The sequence below is a fragment of the Phoxinus phoxinus genome (assembly GCF_949152265.1).
Source record: "Phoxinus phoxinus genome assembly, chromosome: 8".
Lineage (NCBI taxonomy): Eukaryota > Metazoa > Chordata > Actinopteri > Cypriniformes > Leuciscidae > Phoxinus > Phoxinus phoxinus.
The window spans coordinates 30086328-30107008 of record NC_136883.1 but is presented as its reverse complement, the minus strand read 5'-3'; the positions used below and the strand labels follow the sequence as shown (position 1 = coordinate 30107008).

General features: G+C 36.3%; 2 protein-coding genes across 6 annotated transcripts; one reads left to right on the top strand and one right to left on the bottom strand.

The window, feature by feature from the left end:
- Positions 1–51: 51 nt before the first annotated feature.
- On the bottom strand, positions 52–12206 carry pllp (plasmolipin). 5 transcript variants are annotated; one of them, XM_079621400.1, is made up of 6 exons: positions 12086–12206; positions 10761–10896; positions 3743–3879; positions 2222–2395; positions 2012–2122; positions 52–628 (listed from the first exon to the last, which is right to left on the bottom strand). In XM_079621400.1, the coding sequence occupies exons 3-6, from the start codon at positions 3872–3874 to the stop codon at positions 521–523; spliced, it is 525 nt and encodes a 174-aa protein (XP_079477526.1). In that variant the 5' UTR covers positions 3875–3879; positions 10761–10896; positions 12086–12206; the 3' UTR covers positions 52–520. The 5 variants fall into 5 exon arrangements, with proteins under 5 accessions (XP_079477526.1, XP_079477529.1, XP_079477527.1 ...); XM_079621403.1 differs by lacking the exon at positions 12086–12206 and adding an exon at positions 11785–11893; XM_079621401.1 differs by lacking the exon at positions 12086–12206 and adding an exon at positions 11671–11891.
- tgm2l (transglutaminase 2, like) lies at positions 8979–18719 on the top strand. Its single transcript, XM_079621405.1, has 13 exons — positions 8979–9292; positions 10711–10887; positions 12600–12830; positions 13356–13474; positions 14135–14263; positions 14403–14580; positions 15087–15225; positions 15449–15552; positions 15644–15886; positions 16412–16678; positions 16773–16933; positions 17651–17787; positions 17915–18719. Exons 1-13 carry the CDS (start codon positions 9118–9120, stop codon positions 18090–18092), a joined length of 2238 nt encoding a protein of 745 aa, XP_079477531.1. The 5' UTR covers positions 8979–9117; the 3' UTR covers positions 18093–18719.
- Positions 18720–20681: the final 1962 nt, after the last annotated feature.

The following is a 20681-nucleotide window of genomic DNA, read 5'->3' as shown; positions in this document are numbered from 1 at the left end:
AGAAATAAATACAAATTTTCTTTAATCATATTTTATCAAAACATTTTTATTCTCAAAACCATGAATCAATTATGTTCTCAAGCATAACTGTACAATAATGCAAGAACTTCACCACTTAAATACATATTTGCTCAAGTCAGCTTGTGTATCTTACAAAAATAGTGTACTATCATTCAACAACAACAAAAATCAGGATTCTTTAATGAACAGAAAATTCAAAAGAACAGCATTTATTTTGTTTGTAACATTATAAATGTCGTCACTTTTGTGTGTTGAATAAAAGTATTCATTTATAAAAAAATAAAATAAAAATAAAAGCATGTGAAGGGTGGTGACTCGGTACACACAATGTCCATGTTACAATACAAACCATCTAGCAATTATGCTGGGCACCGTTATTCAGAAGGGTTGTCGGACGTTCCTGAAGAGGATTTTCAGCAATACCAAATCATCCGAGTACCGTATTATCCTCTTGGAAGTGTCCTCACATGGAGTATGACAGTGTTAATCAGAGGACGGTCTACACAGGCACTGTACTCCCCGCTGCGTTTTGCCCTTCACCCCTCCAGTCCAAATAGGCAAAGTAGCTGCTAGCTGTATATAACAGGCTCACCACTATGGCAAAGAACTGCAAGAAGAAATGTATGAATAAAAATGATGAAGATCTTACAAATTCCACTCAAGTATAAGATGTATTTAGTTCACAAAATAATATATTTATATTTAAAAATAAAAGTAAAAATAAAAAGTTCTTTATACAATGAAAGTTAATAGGGTCTAATGTTGTTTGTTTTGGACCCCAATGACCTTTATTGTATGAGCAAAAACAGTTCAAAATATATTTTGTGTTTCACAGTAGAAAGAAAGACATACAGGTTAGAAACAACATCAGTATGAGTAAATATAACATAATTTTCATTTAAGTGTAAGCCGTAATACAAGCTAAACCCTAGATAAATGATTTCAGGCCACATATCTGTTTTACATATATGTATATAAGCAGCCAGTCATTGAGCAGATATGTAGTTTTAGAGATGCTGCAAGAATTTAGACACTTAAGCTGTTAACCTTTACACATGGATGAGGTTTAAATTGTGATTACACTCCTGTAGAGCAGAATGGGGTTGTCATGTGCTTGCTGCACATTTTAATCTGGACTCTGGCCCATGTGGCTTTTAAAGCCCAATAAAACACACATACTACTCTACAGAACCTTGCTTTTGAACTCATCTGACAGTTTCACATTTTTACTATCTCCTAAAAGCCTTTTATTTGATCTATAATACTGTGTTGTGTATTCCATTGAGTAATGAAACATGCTTTATACAGTTAAAGTGAAGGCCTTGCTTCAGATTAGATGCTTTGGCGTAGCGACTTATATTTTTAATCAATATTTTCTAAGAAGGCTCTATCTACAGTAAACTGCAATTAAAACATTTATTAATAAGATTTCTTAATGTTTTTGAAAGAAGTCTCTCAGGCTCACCAAGGCTGCATTTATTTGATAAAAAATATCATAAAATATTGTTACAATTCTTTTTTTTCGTTCGTTTTTATTTCAATATATTTTAAAATGTAAATGATTAATGTGATAGCAAAGCTGAATTTTCAGCAGTTGATGACCCAGTCACATGATCCTTCCGAAATCATTATAATATGCTGATTTGCTGCTCAAGAAACATTTCTTATTATCAGTGGTGAAAACAGTTGTGCTGTTTAATTTTTTTTTAAACCAGGATATATATTTTTTCATGATTATTTGATTATTCATTTCTTTAAATAATAAAAAATAAAAACTCGTACTAACCCATACTTTTAAATGGTAGTAATTTGTTAGGTCTTGACATCTGTTGACATTGAATCACCTGACCTGTTATCAGTGAGTGCTTTACAGATACACCTTACTTTACTTTAGAAATGAGGTATGAAGTGTACAGTCAGACACACCTCTTTCAGCTCATAAGGTGTGAATGTGTGGAGTGTGCGTTCAAGAGATGATGTTTTCACTCACTGCAGAAGCTCCCAGATGACCACGGTAAAAGCCATAATTCGGAACGGATGCAGCATCAGCCAAAAAGGCAGTTAGGTATAGAACAGTTGCGACTGAGTAAAACACCATGAGCTACAAGGAAGAAAGGGAGACAGGATTAAACGCTTGATTTGATCAACAAGTCTTGATTAAAATATGCTGTCTCCTCCATGAGACGAGTGAGAGTCTCACCACCAAAGGCCAGGGTATTATGGGTAGACTCTGATGAAACCTCAGCAATAGCACAACCAACAGGGCGATGCTCAAAAGCCACAGCGACACGCTGACAAACATGACCCAGACATAAGCAGATGCATTGGAGTATGAAGTACTGGCGATCAGCGCCCAAACCAGTAATCCAAAAACCTGAAAAGAGGATGATCATATCAATGAAAAATATGGTCACTTAAAGGGATAGTTTAAAAATGGTCCATACAACAAAGCCAGTGGAGTCTAAAAACAGCATTGTTTCACAGAAGAAAGAAAGCCATACATGTTTCAAAAAGGACAAAAGGGTGACTAAATGATAGCAGAATTTTAATTTTTGGGGAAATTAATCCTTTAAGTCAAGAAAACCTTTAGTTATAATTTTTAGGGTGCATTTTTAAGCACTACGGCTTTTCTAACCGTAAGGGTGTTGTAATTCATTTAGATGACATACAAACGCTCTGAAACACGTGAGTGTGAATCATCCTGGTGATGGTCATTAGATATCTTATATCATATATTATTATATCATATTTAGAATTGGAAGTATTGGTGTATGTCCTCTGGAATGTTTTCACAATCACAGTTATACATTTAAAAAAATAAATACAAGTACAGAAAATGCAAACACAGAAATATCTATTTTTTTATATGAACAGATGGTGTCAACGACATTCATTTGTACAATGAATATCAAAAGTTCATGATGTATTATTCATCTGATAAAGGTCTCAGATTTCTGTCTGTGTCTGACACAAGATACCAACAAACAACAACTGTGACTTGCTCCACAGAATAAAGACTAAAAACAGACAAATATTCACTAAAGCTCAATATTATTGCATTTATATTTACTGATTCAACAATGATTACATAAGTTATGTATTTGTATTGAGGGAAGCATTTCATTAGGGTTATTGACCTTAATATCAATCAATGATACGATAGATAAGATGATCATCTTCTTAAATACTGATATTCAGAAATGTTTATTGTACAATTTAATAGTCATTTATGTTTGCTCATAGTCAGATTTCTGTATGCTTTGTCTCTTATAGTTGCATGTCCATACGTACAGCTGAACCTAGTTTTAATGTTTCTAAATAGCACAGCAACATAGATCAGTGAAACAATGTACAATGTACACCACAATGTAAACATTACATCTACCTCTATGCAAACTCAGTGTAAGAATGCAGGACTGTGTGTGGTAATAAATCTAACACCGGCAGTCCGGCACAATATCCTTGTTGTATGAAACATTATGACCATAATCCATAGGGCCTGGTTAGTTTCTTTTATCAACCAATACCTACGACGCCTCAGCATTTCTCATACTAGAAAAACCAGCATTATTTCTAAAGAATGAAGAAACAGTGGAGAAAAGTGGGTGTGAGTGTATGAAGGGAGAAATAAAGTTTTCAAAAGCAAAAAAAAAAGAGTTAAAAAAACACGTCAACATATGATAGAGCATGAAAAATGTAATTGACAGTTTTTCCAACTTACAATCTCAGCCACAAGTAGAATACCAGGAATGCCCTTAATGAAGTCCATGTCAACACTCGCTGGGATTCCATAACTTCTTTGAGGTTCTTGAGAGCTGGTCTGAGTGCTGACCTTACCAGGAAAATCTGCCATTTCTTCTAAAAATAAAAGAGTTGATTATGAAAATGTCACTTTAGAAAAAAAGAAAGAAAGCCTGAGTGGAGACGCACCAGAACAGGTAATGCAGGTGTTGTCACTACATAGCAACTTAGTTTTCGCTCTTTCACACACCCTCCCTCCCTCCCTCTCGCTCTCTCTCTCTCTCTCTAAACACCTTTGCACACCTATAATGTAGGCTATTTAATGTGATCATGCAGGTTAGGCAGATATCTGTTTGACAAAGTAATAAATAACTTCAGTAAGCATAATAAAAGTGAGAACCCTCTCCCTTCCTCTTGTAAAAAAGGAAACAGCAGAATAGCAAACAATAGAAGTTACAATTAAGGGTTTAAACCTATTTTTTACAGTCTATGGTTTAAATGGTCTTAAATGGTCAGAATCATTGACAGAAGAGGATAAGTTGCATGAAATTAACAAATTTACACACACACACACACACACACACACACACACACACACACACACACACAGGTAATATATATATATATATATACATATTATACACACACATACTGTGTGTGAGCACAGTATATATATATGGTCATGTTGGTGGACTTTGAATGTTAAAGCTACCACCAATGCACACAAAATGCAAAATGTTGTTCCTGTAGCTATTGAATCTTATCACTTTATCAACACAGAAACAAGTAGGGAAAAAAACCGTATCAATGTAGGTAAATGGCTACTTTTAACACTTGTCATTCAAATATGAAACTGTTTATTATGTAGAATACTCTTTCCTATATACAAAATTCATTGCACTCCTTGCTTTGAAACACTCACGTTATATAAAACAGTGAAAAAATAATTCTTTAACATATCATCCACTAACCTGCAACAGTAATTTTTGTACTGCGCTCGTTGACTCAGTTCATTTTAGCCACTTTTCTGCAGCAGACAGATGTCGTTTATTTCAGCTCATATCTACTCTCCATGAGGTATGATAGAAACAGACTTTGGTCCCTGCCTGGAGAACAATCCAGTTAACCTTTCACATAAAAAAAAAAAAGCTTGTCAGAAGTGGGATTCGAACCCACGCCTCCAGAGGAGACTGCGACCTGAACGCAGCGCCTTAGACCGCTCGGCCATCCTGACACTCCGAACTGTGGGTAATTTTTTGCCCTCTAGTGGTGGTGACTTTATCTTTCTCATTTTTATCTTGTTTTATCGGTTAAAAACCGCCATACACTTTATATTATATTCAGCAATATATATATATTATTATATATTATATTATAGTGTTAATGTTTTTTGACATCTAGAGTGGCCATTTTTATAACACCAAAAATAAGGACATTTTGCAGATTCAGTGAAGCGAGGATAAAAACGGAAAAATTATCCTTTAAGCAGTGGAAGAAATAAACTTTTCCATTTAGATATTTTTTTACAGCCTATATTAGATAGTTTCCCCCTAAATTGATTTCCAGGGGTATTTGTATGTGTATAAGGGCAAATTCGTTAACCTTATGAAATGTAGGCCTTTTTTCCTCTTTCATGCAAATTCTTGATTCTTAATCAAAATCCATCTTTGCAATGTATTAGTAAATGCTGAAATTAACAGTATTGTCAAGTAACTAATTTAGTTAACTTGTGAAAACAAATGAAACCCTAAAAAGTGTTACCAATACATTTAAAACAATAATCTCAAAATTATTATGTAATTGTAACTGCAGTCAGTGTAAATGCATCCAAATGCCACTTCAGTTGCTGTGCCGTTTCTGCAGTGCAAAGATGGATTTTGTGGATAGAATACTGGAATTTATGTGATTTGGTCTCAGCCCTATAGTGTCTTATTATTCTAATTGCATGAAAGAGAATAAAAAAGCATAGGCCTATATTAAATAAGGTTTAAATACCTCTGGAAATCAATTTAGGGGGAAACTATCTAATATAGGCTGTAAAAAAAAAAAAATATCTAAACAGATACGTTTATTTCTGTCACTGCTTAGAGTATTATTTTTACATTTTTATCCTAGTTTCACTGAATCCTGCGAAATGTCCTTATTTTTGGTGTTATAGAAATGGCCACCCTAGATGTCACAGGACAAAAAAAAAACATTAACACTATAATACATTATATAATCTAAATAATATTAATTGCTGGATATAATATAAATTGCATGGCTGTTTTTAACTGTTACATGAAAGAAACAAGATAAAAATGAGAAAGATGAAGTCACCACCACTAGAGGGCAAAAAATTACCCACAGTTCAGTGTCAGGATGGCCGAGCGGTCTAAGGCGCTGCGTTCAGGTCGCAGTCTCCTCTGGAGGCGTGGGTTCGAATCCCACTTCTGACAACCTTTTTTTTTTTTTGTGAAAAGGTTAACTAGATTGTTCTCCAGGCAGGGACCAAAGTCTGTTTCATACCTCACAGAGAGTAGATATGAGCTGAAATAAACAACATCTATCCGCTGCAGAAAAGTGGCTATAATGAACTGAGTCAACGAGCGCAGAACAAAAATGACTGTTTGTTTGATTCATATTAGCAGCATATAGTAGGTACTGTATATTACGCTGCATGATATTCACATGCGATTTCTTTACTTGCTTACGTTTCGTTTACGTTTACTTGTTTACGTTCAAAACATAACAGACTGTGTTTATGTGAACCTTGTGTGTTTTTGACACAACCTTATGTGTATTTGACAGTTTAAGCACAATAAGACATGAAAGAGAACTTAGTTTAATACTCACGTGACGCAACATCTGACATCCAGCTATACATTTAGTCATTTAGCAGACGCCTTTGTCCAAAGCGACTTACAAATGAGGACTAAAGCAAGCGAGTCATCGTGAAGAGGCAAAAACAATGCAAGAACTGCTCAAAATTCAGGCATTGCTCAGAGTAGTACAAGCCATAAAGGAAAAGGAAATAAAAGAAAAAAAAGAAAACATTCCGTTTTCTGTGCCTCAGGAAACGGAATGTTTTTCTTTCCTCTAAAAAATGGAATCATCATTTACAAGATGGTATAATAAATGATCTGTGTGGTATTTTGAGTTGAAACTTCACAAACACATTCTGGGGACACCTGAGACTTATATTACATCTTGTAAAAAGGGGAATAATAGGTTCCCTTTAATACTTTATGGGTTTGTACTTAATACATGAAGAGTTATGCTTAAATATAAAATCCATTTAGAATTGAAAACTTCAATTCAAATAGGAAAACTACAAAAAATATTATTTATAGGAAAAACAGGAAATTCTGTTAGTGACAAAAGAGACTCATGGTGTTTACTGTAAACTCAGCATGTGGAACATTAAGGAGAGGTAAATAATATTTTTTAAACAAGGTTTTAGCAATAATTTTTTTACTTATCTCCATTTATATTTCTCACTGTTTCACCCACTTTTCAGATTGTTCCAATCCCTCTGCATTAAAATGGTTTCCAGTAGAATTTGGATTACAGTAGCTAGACTATGCGAGTTGAACCTGTAGTAGCAATTTTAATATTTTATTTCTTATTTTGTTTTCTCAATGATAATAAATGAATGCCATGTGTTCTGTATTTTGAGATTTATGTTGTAACGTTGATACAGCTGTGGGTGTGACACTGAGACCGAGATGAGGAGATCCCCAGGCTAGGGAGGGGCTAAGGCAACCATGGGGGTCCTTAGTTCCTTTTGTTTGGGATGGGTGCTTTGATAGGGATGGGTGCTTTCACCCCAGCCTGCGTGGCTAGAATGGGAACTATTCTTGAAAGAATAAATATATCTTTTTCTTTTAAATACAATTTGGATCTTGACGTCTCTTTTGCCTGGGAATGCTGTGTTTGTTAAATATTGTTTTTGCCACAACAAACCTCTGAACCTTCCTCTATTTACATTCATTCATTTTAGCAGACGCTTTTATCCAAACAGTGACTAGTATGTACTAGTAAGTCACTTGTATGACGATAACTCTTTGATGATTCATCAGTTAGAGCATAATGTGAAATTCAACAAAAATCTGTGTTCATAATCTTTGTGCTTGCTTTGTGGAAGAGGTGGTGTGGGCCTTTTTCCTGAAAACTACCCTTTCCGGCATTCCTCATCTCAGTGTCACACACATACACAAATAATGTTTTTTCTATGTGTAGGTGTGGTATGGTGTTGTTGCTTCCCATCATATAAGCAAGACAGAGACCCTTCTGTGTGCCTGTCTAATCAAAAAGCACTGTAGTAATGTCACAGCATGGTGAGAATCCACTGCCGGAGAGGTCATTGTTCTTCCAGACAATACAGCAGACACATGACTTTATTTTGGGAAAGAGAATTCTAATGATCTATGTGACTCCCAGTTGTTAAAAGTGTAATGCTGTCATAACATCAGTGAGGGAGCTTAATGGAATTTAATTAACTCCACAAATAGTAGGGAAATTTCTCACAAAATTATGTCAGAGGTTTTAGTTGCTTCCGCAATTTGACTCTTTGACCTTTATCTGACACGTCAGGCATTTCATGCCAGGCCATTACACTTTACACATTATAGATAATATATGTTAAACTGCTATATACCCTAGTGCGTGTAACAATGCATGTTTTACATTCATTTGTACAGAGAAAGTTTGTGGAGGAAAGGCTTTATTTTGAGTGCATTAAGTCTCTGAAAATATTTGATGGCCCATCTGCCTTCATGCTGTTGAACTTTGAAATAAAACTGAACTAAAGTCAAATGCCTGATTTTCATTTTTTATGCCAGGGAAAAGTGTCGCCTTATTAAATCCAACATTTAAGGCCTTAACGTTACCCGGAACATGTGTTAATTCAGTTTTTCCTTTTCTCCCATTGCTTAAATAGGAGACTTTAAAAATAGAAATTAAAATGAGAAAGTAACTGACTATAAGTCAGGAAAATAGAGGTGGAGTAGATCTATGGAATACTATGGACGTGTTACCCAACCATCACTACTTCTCTTTTTAACAAAGGCCCCTGTGTGTGACCCTGGCCCTTACGCAAAAGAGAGCGTTTCCAGTAATGACGTGATTCCAGAAATTACGCCGGTTGTAGTAAATTCCCTAGCCTTGATCCTTTTTCCACAGAGGCAGAGGTAAAGCTATACACACAGAACACTGTCTGTACACACTTAGCACTTCTGGCTGTTTGAGGATCTTGTATGTGTGTGTGATGTCAGAGGTCATAAAGGCCACGGGGAGGATGTGTGAGTCAGGGTGTGTCTTTTGCAGAAAGAAGGACAGTCAACTATTGAGACGGTGGGGAATCAGGGGGCGTGGATGCTCTTTCGTTATAAAACGGGTCCTAGAAAAGTAACTGCGTTGCAGGGAAGACAGCTGACTTGGACTGGACTACGTAAAATTGACAGAAAACGCCAAGAGCAGGATTTTACAAAGCCTCACCGATCACTTACAAGAAGTGTTAGACTTAATCCATCAATGGCCAGGTATAATGGTAAGAAAGTCACTTTAATGTTCTGTAACTTATATTTGTATTATTAAACTCAAAGTCAGAATTAAGTATATTCATGATTCAGAGCAATAATAGTGTGCTATTTAGCATAAACACCTGTTACACACCCTTGCATTATAAATATAATATGCTTTGTTTACTATAAAGATTGTTTTTCATGGTATTGTGATGTTTATAAAAACAGTGTTTTAAGTGAATTCAAATATATTATGTAAAGCAGTCTTGGTGGTTAAGAGTTTTGCCAAGAGGGCTGGAATGATACTTTTCCATTAGTGGAGGAAACTGCAGGTTTTAATTTATATTCCACTAATGTGGTCTTTCTACCCTGGTTCAAATAAAAAATGTATTACACAATTGCAATAAATTATATTATTTCTCAAACAGCTAAATTATAAGATGCTAAAGGTCCAAGTAAAAATATTCCTAGTGCCAATACTTCTGTTGGCTGTTTCATGTTGGGCAGGTGGTTTAGAAATGTTCTGCATTGGTAAAATAAATATGGAAACGGACCACTGACTTGTTGGCAGACTGATATTTGATTTGGTCAAGTATCAGATCTCTTTGTGAGGTCTGAGCTTTATAGCCTCATCTTGGAAAGCGAAAAAGAAAGTTGCATGCTAGTAACATTAAAGCAAATGTAGCATCACAAACCAATAAGGAGAATCCAAACTGATCAGGGCTGCGTTTCCCAAAAGCACCGTAAGAATAAAAAGCCTTTTTTATGTTTTTTTAGAAGAAAAAAAGTTTTAGTTTGCTCTCCAAGTTACACCCTTGCCACCACAAACTGAAACTTTACAAACATCATCAGCAGTTATTATCTTCCTTCCCCAAAAGGAATTTGTTATTTGTCCCCATCTCACATGCAGACTAAACATGTTGAGAATAAGAACTTTTGAAAACGTCCCAAAGACCATTTTGTTCTTCAGTGTAAGTAAGAACATTGGACTTTTTGTGGAAGTTAACAATTTGCTTACCTTTGATTAGAGCCTATGAGAGCCTTAGATCTTAAAAATGTCTTATTCATTTTATTTTGTCATAACTTTTCTGTCTCTGACTTTTAGACCCCAATATACATACAAAGATAATGTATGCAAATATAATGCAAGTCAATATTGCAGTTCATAAGACGATTTTAAAAAAAATACTTCATCCAGAAGATAAAGTAAATTAGGTCATGAAACACTTCTTGGTTGTGAAATTTCCAGTGCATATCTCAAACTTGTAAGCAAGGCTGGAAACAAAAGTTGCTATCACTAATCTATATCCATAATTAAAATAAATTTAGCCACCCAAAAATATTGCATGCACCATTCGGTAACCGAGCATTTTAGAGGCTCACTACAAACAAATGAATATTTAGAATATTGGATATAGTATTTATTCATTTCTTTTGTGTCCAGCCATACTGAGTGACTTAGATCTGCAGTGTTATGAGAATAACCATGCTCACCGCACAGAGGAGATGGACGTGGAGCGTCTGCTGGTGCGCAGAGGTCAGCCCTTCTCTGTAGTCCTGCAGTGTCTTGAGCACATCCCACAGATCCCAGACCACCAGCTCAACCTCATACTACACCTGGGTGAGTAATCTGATGGAGAGAGTACAGATAAAGCAGCGAGAAAGACAAATGTCTTACAGAATTTGGACTGCGGCTTGATCCAATCTGAGATTGATCTGTATATTTGCCCCCGGTTTCACAGACAAGGCTTAAGCTAGTCCTAGACTAAAATGCATGTTTGAGCTGTTTTAACTGAAAGCAACTTGCACTGACATATCCTAAATGCACACCAGCAATGTCGTTTTGATTATCAAAGATGAGTTTGAAGGGATAAAATGATTGACTACATTCACAGGATGATTCTTCTGCTTAACAGGTTGTCTTGATGTAGCAAATAAAACTTTCAAATGTGGCCCTGCATAGGTTATAAAATCTGCAAATAAAACTAACATTAATGACAAAGTTCCCCTGGATCACATCTGATCTGGCACATGAGACTTGTGTTAGTTGATGTAGATTTTGCTTTATCGTTTATTTCGTGGTATGTACAAATATATATAGCTTTCCTGAGGCAGGACTGCTTAAAGTTACTGACAATAGATGAGCTATAAAAAAAAATGAACTGATGAACCAGAAAATCAGATTGATGTAATTAAAGCCCCAAAAGAGGCCGACACCAACTGAAATCTGACGACACACTTAGCAGTAGCATGGCCCACATATCATTCAAATTAGGCTGCATACGATGTCGATCAAACAGTATTTTAGACATACAGTACCATATGACATGAGGAAAATTAACATATTGTCTAGATAGAACGTTATACCGGCATAAGATAATTAACGTTATGTGTGGTCACTCACCGCCGGTAAAACACGATCATGAAACCAATTCGCCTGAACTTGCGATTCTACAAAATGCCTTTTAAACTTTATAAAGCAAACCTTTGGAGAATAATTTCAGTGCTCAATACTAACCATAACGTATTGAAACTTGTGACGAGTAATACTGTAGCTAACGTTATCCTCTCTTGAATGTTTGTTACGGTAACGATACGCAGTAACGTTAAGTTAACGTTACGCACACTCGTTATCTCCCGCGCATCCGCATTTGAATTATCCAATCTCCATACAAACGGTTTTCATCAAGCGCATTTTGATTTTGAGCATGCGTAAGTTACACCTTTTATTTTTTAGCCAATATTTGTGGTGAAAATATATTGTTGTTTTAAAGGGTTAGTTAACCCAAAATGTTTAAATTATGTCAGTAATTACTCACCCTCATGTTGTTCCAACCCCGTAAGACTTTCTTTCATCTTCGGAACACAAAGTAAGATATTTTTGATTAAATCTGAGAGCTGTCTCACTCCTCCATAGGTTTATTGAAACTTGCCAGCCCAGAAATTCAGTAAAGACAATGTTTAAAATAGTCCAAGTGACTACAGTAGCACGTCAGGTCAGAACATAGGCTCACTATTGGCCGATGCTGGTCATGTGTGTGATGCGTGAGCCTGTGTTCTGATGTACAACCTATTTTTTTACAGTCTATTGTGTAGGGTACAACATAGAAGCTCTGCACTGTTACACTAGGTGAACTCACTCAGAGGTCCACACAGAAGAAAATTAATAGTTTTACATGGGGATACTTATTTGGATGTCATTTTTTGATCCAATATGTAATTATCAGTTCCAACAATTTTTCAAAAAAAAATTTTTTTCATTGATGCTGACCAATATTTATCAATTCAATTGATCAATTTATTAAATTCTGTGCATACGTTTGTGTGTTACAGGTACGAATAATGAAGTGGTCTTGAAGGTTTCAGACTCAGAGCATGATCATGGGAAATGGTGGTTCAGTCAGCGTAATGCTCAGGGTGAGGTGATGCTGACCCTCCACAGCCCTGCTGATGCTCCTGTGGGTCTGTACAGCATGACTGTGGTTTTGCTCTCAGCTGATGGGCAGATCCTGGAGCAAACCAAGCCTCAGACCTTCTACCTGCTTTTCAATCCCTGGTGCAAAGGTGAGTAGCCTATTTAAAGGGATTGCTCACCTGAAAAATCTAAATTCATGACTTTGCTTTTTCCATAAAAAAACTTTTCATTTGATTTCCTTCATTTAAAGCGGAAGATGATATTTTAACACTGTGTGTTTTGGACTTCCCTATTCTCATAGAATTAGAACAATTATTAAAACTTATATAGTTCTCATTTTAATAATCACATTTGATGTGATAACAGGCCTTAAAATCCACCAGTTCTTTAAAGCCTTGTGGATTCTGAATCTGATTAACTGTCAAGGATTTACTTACAACGACTATTAAAACTTTATATAAGTGCCCTTGCTATTAAGTTCAATCTTTTTTTCGCTTAGATTAAAAATTGTAGTCTGCATTTTATCAAATGTTTTGGCAAGTCAATAATATTTAAATTATATTTAAAAACATATCACACCGATGAGAATGCTGTTATACCAAATTCAAAAGAATTGTTACATATGTGATCATTATGGGCTTACACACAAAGCTCAATTATATTTCTTCCTGTAGATGACTCCGTGTACCTTCCCAGTGAGGAACTGCTGCATGAGTACATTTTAAATGAAAACGGGATCTTGTACCAGGGCTCATGGGATGATGTCACCACTGTGCCCTGGAACTTTGGGCAGGTAACCTACAAATGCATTCACACGTGCTCACCAAAGATATACGATCCAAATTTATACAGTCCCTATCTGTTTATTCAGTCTTGTGGTCAGTGCCCTCTCTGAGAAAGTGCCATGCCCTGAGATGACTGACACACAGTCAGGATTTATGGCTGATGTTGCATGGTGGTGGAATTCAGATGAGGCAGAGTGTGAATTGTGACAGATCGGTGGCAGGAGAACCGCATGTCTCCTGTGTAATCACTCTCTGTAGATGTAAAACATTTTAGCAACAATATCTGTCTCACAAACAAGTGACTGTCCCCTTTCAGTCAGACAGAAATTGGAGGTCTGGGGGATCAAGAAAAACTAAATTCACCACATTAGGATGGGTTTTGTGCTATAAGCTTTCTCTGTAAAATGCAAGTTAGGCACTTCAGACAGCATTTACCACAATAATCTCAATCATATAAACAAAATATGTGCTGTTATGTACATACAGGCGGATAACAGCTTCTGTGGTTCTTTTCTGTGGTAACCAATAGCATGTCACTGCTTACTTTAACTGTATTTAATTCAGAATATTCCTTTAAGAAAACCTCTATACCCCTCAGTAGGCCTACTTTTTAACACTGATGCAAGTAAAACACGATATTCATATCCTTGCATTTTCTTTTCAAACAGTTTGAGAAAGATGTGGTGGATATTTGCTTTGAAGTGCTGGACAATTCGCCTGCTGCCATGAAAAACTCAGAAATGGACATTGTCAACAGAACAAGCCCTGTTTATGTTAGCAGGACTATTACGGCCATGGTAAGGCATCTATTGACATGGCCATTCGTTGTCTCCAACTTTTTTTATAATCATATTTGCTCAGGCATAAATTAAGTTTTCTATACTATAACTATACTATAAAAAGTGGTTTACATGCATACATAATCTGCATTAATAGGTGAATGCTAATGATGACCGCGGAGTGGTATCTGGGCGCTGGGATGGAGAGTACAGTGATGGGGTGGCACCCACACGTTGGAATGGCAGTGTGCCCATCCTGAGGCGCTGGAGTGAGGATGGAGGACAGAAAGTACGTTATGGGCAGTGCTGGGTGTTCACAGGAGTGGCATGCACGGGTGAGAAAAATAGTTTTCTGGACTACTCCCCTGCTGCTGAATATTTAGTGGCATGACAAAATAAATCATATTTTACCTGAAAAATACCACGAAACAGTTGGGGAAAATGTAACAGGGCAGCCTGATTCACAAACAAATGACTCAACGGTTCGTCTTAGTCAACAAAAAGTGTATAACGCGATCAGGGCAGCCCAATTCATGAACAAATAACTAGCAGGTTCTTTTATAGTTAATCAAAACATACACGACCAGCAGTCTGATTCATGAACAAGTGTCAAAAACATTTTGAGTCAAAAAGAGTCAAAAACCTACAGTGCAACCACTGTAGTCTGATTCCCGAATGAATGAGGCAGTTCATTTAGTGAATAGTTGGGGTTTGAAAAATTCTTCTCTAAACTGAACTATCAGAGCGGTTTCTGAATCATTTGCTAAATTCAGAATAGCGTACTACTGTTATTATTTCTGTCTGTGTCTTACACGTGATCTGTAACTTCGCCTTTCCACAGTCCTCCGCTGTCTTGGCATTCCAACCAGATGCATCACTAATTACTCATCTGCTCATGACACTGATGCAAACATTTCTGTGGATTATCTCTTCGATGATCAACTTAAAAGTGTGTCTGAAGGAAGGAAGGACAGCATCTGGTAAGTTATAAAATGTATAGCTCTAAACCCTTTCTGTATGACAACAGTTGTTTCATTTCTGTCTGTTTTTATTTCTCCTAAGCAATTATAAGAGAAAGATCTGAGACAAAGTTGATACACAAGTTAGAACTCCATTAAGTTTAGTAAATTATGAAAGAATAACTCTGAGCAAAAACATTCTCCTCTGTAGTCCCTGATCTGTAAGCTGTATCCTTTTTTTCAGGAATTACCACTGTTGGGTTGAGTCCTGGATGAAACGCGATGACCTCCCAGAAGGTTACGATGGATGGCAGGTGCTAGATCCAACGCCTCAAGAAAGGAGTGATGGTAATCTTTCTTATAAGTAAGCTTTACTCCTTAAAGTATAAAAAACTGGAATATTAGTTTGACTAAATCCTCTGCTTCCATGTTCTTATAGGAGTTTTCTGCTGTGGGCCTTGTCCAGTCCGTGCAGTCAAGGAAGGAGAGGTGGGGTTGAAGTACGACACCACATTTGTGTTTTCTGAGGTGAACGCAGATCTGATTGTCTGGATTGTTCATCCAGATGGGGAACGATCGCAAGTGTCCCAAAACAGTAAAACTATTGGACGGAACATTAGCACTAAGAGTGTGTATGGAGACTTCAGAGAGGACATTACTGCTAATTACAAATATCCTGAAGGTAATGTCCAACAAATCAAATCTACTCATTTGTTTCAACTTTATTGATGAACTAAATTAATTTTTTGATCTGTGGCATTCTGTTCTGATATTAAATTCTGCATGAAACGGAAGTTGCAATAGTTATTTGTTCCCTATTGTGGCGTAACAAGAAAAAATTAAGGGCAATACTTGATTTTGTCCATGGGGAATTGATTGGATCATTGTGGTTGGCAATTAATATTCAATAAAAAACAAACAAGATTTGTCCGTTTTGATTTCATGGTGACTTTAAGTTCATTGTCTAATATTCTATTATACCGGAAACATTTATTACTTTTTTTATTTATATTATAAATATTATCAAAATTGTTCCTAAAATCTTGAAACGTCTCGATGATGCTGGCATAAAAAAGAAAGACATTTCACCCGCAAATTATTCACAATAAGACATATTCTTAAGAAAATTATTTTATTTATATTTGTCCATGTCAACTGATTCTGACATTTTTGACAATTGATATATTAATGCTTTGTACCACCACAGGCTCAATGAAGGAGCGACAGGTTTATAAAAAGGCAGGAAGACAAGTGGGCCAAAAGAACAAAGTCCCAGGACAGCTTGAGCTTTTCATCAAGCACGCTCCAGCTATACACGGGACAGACTTTGATGTGTTCATAGAGGTGTATAATGCTGGCAGGGAGGACACAGATGCACAACTCACAGTCATGTCGAACGCAATAACCTACAATAGTATCCACCGCGGAGAGTGCCAGAGAAAGACATCCTCTCTTACATTACCAGCTCACAAAGGTAAGACTAGCAAAAGTATGTTGCACATATGGCATCTGCAAACAAATTTTGCCCGTGGCAATAATTCCTCAAATATCTTTGCATCATTTTTTAGGTCACAAAGAAGTATTGCGACTTCAGTACGACCATTATGGGGCGTGTGTGTCTGAACATCACATGATAAGGGTCACAGCCCTTCTTCAACCCACTGATCAAGACAACATCATCCTGCAAGAAATCAACATCCCTTTGAGAATGCCAGCAATTCATATCAAGGTAATTAAAGGGATAGTGTACCCCACAATAAGAAATTATCTCATAATTTACTCTCACTCATGCCATCCCCAATGTATAAGAATTTCTTTCTTCATCTTTAGATAAACACAAACAAAGATTTTTAGGAAACTAATCCATATCTGTGAGTCAATATAATGCCAGTAAATGGGTGCCGCTCGATTTACATTTGAAAAACCACACACTGCAATCTTGATGGTAATCCATACAACCAGAGTGGATAAATCACAAGTTCAGCTTGACATAAACGCGCATTATGAAGTTTGTGCGAGAAGTAACCCGGAAGCACAGGGGAGAAAACACTTACATCACGTCTCACAACGTCCCTCTCATGAACATATGACAGTAGAGTAGAGCAATGATTTAGATAAAACATTTTTTTATATATTTTAAAATACCAAACACAAAATTTAGTTTTTTCTTACACACACACACCTATCATTTCGCTTCAGAAGACATTGATTCATCTACTGGGGTCGTAGGGTCACTGTGTGTGGTTTTTCCAAGCGTCAACTGAACGGCACCCGTTCAATGACATTATATGTACTCAGAGATGGATTATTTTCCTAAATTTTTTAATTTGTGCTTATCTGAAGAAAGAAAGTTATTTACATTAGGGATGGCATGAGGATGAGTAAATGATGAGAGAGGCTTTACTGACCACTTTTACTAATAACCAATGTTTGTTCTACACTTCAGATCATTGGAAATGCGATTGTATCACGCAAATTGACAGCACACATCGCCTTCACCAATCCTTTGCCTGTTAGTCTTCAAGGAGGCTTGTTTTCTGTGGAGGGAGCAGGACTAACAGAGGCCAGAGAAATAAAAACACAGTATGTACTAGTTTTAGAAATTACACAATTAAGAATTATAGGATCCAGTATACATTTCCTAAAGTGCATCAGATATGATCCAAGACATCCAAGTTATGGTTGACTGTTAATATCTCTCTTTCTCTAGTGGCAAGATTGAACCTGGTCAGGGTGTGACAGTTAAATTCTCCTTCAAACCCTCCCGTGCTGGCCTGAGGAAACTGCTTGTCGACTTTGACTCAGACAGACTGAGAGATGTCAAGGGAGAAGCCTCTATCATTGTTCGAAAAAAAATGCGAAATATGAATGCTGTCACAGAAATCTAGACAAGCATGTACAATTTAGAGAACCATAAATAATTTAGTGTTTGTAAATAATACCATTAATGCACTATACTTGGCGTGCTTGTAGCTTTTTTGCTTGTTACATTTTGTTTGCTATTTGTTTATATAAAGAACATGCTGGACTGTAAACTTAAATTAGAGTCTGCTGTGCTGTATGGCCATGACATATAAATTGTACTATTATACATTATTGAAGAAAAAATAAAGAAAGAAAGTCTACATTCATTTGTAATAATAGCAAAAGATATAAAACTCCATTTGACCAAGCTATATTTTCCACTGTAAAAATGTTTTTTATGTGCATTGGCTTGTGCTTATTCTGAAATGTGGCCAATTCATGACGTGTAACCTTGCTATGACAGGTAAAATATGTGCTGTTTTGTAAAATTATAAATTTCCTTTATAATTACTTAAAGATCATATATGATATATTTGCATGCTTTCATACAGACATTGAATATAAAAACCACAAAAGCTATTTTTCTACATGTAAAATGCCCAGAAACAATTGTTTAATTGGTTACTTGTACAAATGTACTTTCTGGATAATGTTGTTGTTTTGTTTGAAATAAATGTTATGTGATAATAATAAAAAATATACATGCATGTAAATATGACTGTCAGATATATATATTATATTTGTCCAAGTGTTTATCACTGTTTATCAATGTTATTTTAGGTTTGGCTATATTTTAATCAGAGGTGGACAAAGTACACCACTTCCTTGAGTGAAAATACAGATAATACTGGTCAAATATACAAGGAAAAGTTGTAAAGACCGATTTTTACTTAAGTAAAAGTACAGAAGTACTCATTTTTAATAGTACTTGAGTATCAAAAGTAAATGTCAATGCATTGTTTTATTATTGTTTCATTGTTGTATGTAATACTTACAGACCTTATGCCTCTGAATCTATGCCTGCCTACCTACCCTCACATCAATATAATTTATTTCTATAGCACACAGTTCTAGTGAGATTGAATGTGAGATTGAATAAGTGCACTCAATAACAATGGTTTCGGACACCCAAATGGCTGTTCCCTCAGATAGTGCCCTATTTAAGTTTTTTTTTTTTTGTATGAATATGTTAGCCTTACTGTTATTTATAAGCTAGTGTGCTCCAAAACAAATAACAAAATTCGCATTTAGAAGACCAAACCCAACGTTGAAAATGAAAATCAGGTTGATTTCAGAATCCAACGCCAGATGGACATATCTCCAACGTTGGACAGACATTGTATTGTGGTTGAAAATGATCAAAATTTAATTTCCAACCAAAATCCTACGTTGGACGTCAATCCGACGTCGGGTTCTGACATCCATCCGACTGACGTTACCTTGACAGAAATGTAGTGGAGTAAAAAGTACGATATTGTCTTTTAAATGTAGTGAAGTTCAAGTAAAGAGTTTCCAGAAAAAAAATTATACTCAAAGCTACAGTATTACTCAGTAAATGTAGGCTACTTTGTTACTGTCCACCTCTGAACATTACCTGCGAGCAGGTGACATTTATTACAGGTAGCAGGCCTACATTATAAATAGTAGCGTCATGTGAATGATCAACTCTCTCATATGGCTTAAAACCTTAAAACTCATTTATTGTCTACTAATCCTGCTGGTCTCTTGAAAGAACATGTGGTTGTTAAAGTTTGTGCATAAACAAGATCTTGATCGCCACCTGCTGTGATGAAATGCTTACTGTCACAATTAAGTGCTTTTTGTGATTTAACTTTATTTTTTATTAAATTTGTATTGCATCGTTTTAAACTTACCTTGCAAAAATTTAAAAAAATATTTCATCCTTTTATCGTTTGAATATAGGCTACTAAGTTGGGTCACCTAAAAATCTTTACCTCTAAATGTCAGTGCCTGGACCACTAGGCTGTCTCAACCTTGGCATTCAAAGCACTTTGATAGATATTAGAAGATCCTCCTTGTGTAAAAACTGCAGGGGGAACGGATTTCGACGGCTGTTTTTTGGCCGTCGGATTCTGTTCCCCCTGTAAAATAAACAGCTGTCGGAATCCGTTCCCCCACTCCCATTATGAGAGGCGTTGTAGTGGCTTAAAAAAATCTTATTTTATTTTGTGTGGGGATGGAGCTTACCTGGCACCAGTTTAAAGAAATATATTTTCGAATAAGAGTGACGACGCGAAAGAGAGCTTTATTCGGTATGTTTTTCTGTGCGAACACAGACACACACACACACGACCCGAAGCGTGCGCAGCCCTGCACATAGACCGCTGTATACAGCGCGCTGCGCGCAAGGACTGAATTGAGCTCTCTTTCGCGTCTGAATGGACAAATACACACAACATTATATCTAAATGTCCGTTTTGGAGAGTATTCGCGTAAACACAGTTGGTTATGTCTTTACAGAACGTACAGTTGTGAGAATATCGGATGTGCTTCAGCAGTGCAATTGGATCTGCACACGGTCTTAAAGTGACAGTGCGTAATAAACCTAATGTCTTCTGTACACTTCTACCCCTTTCCCCTTCGTCTACCCCTAACCCTTCGCCTTCCCCTTCCCCTTGACCCTTGAAACAGAGTGGCAAGGCGTAGGGGTG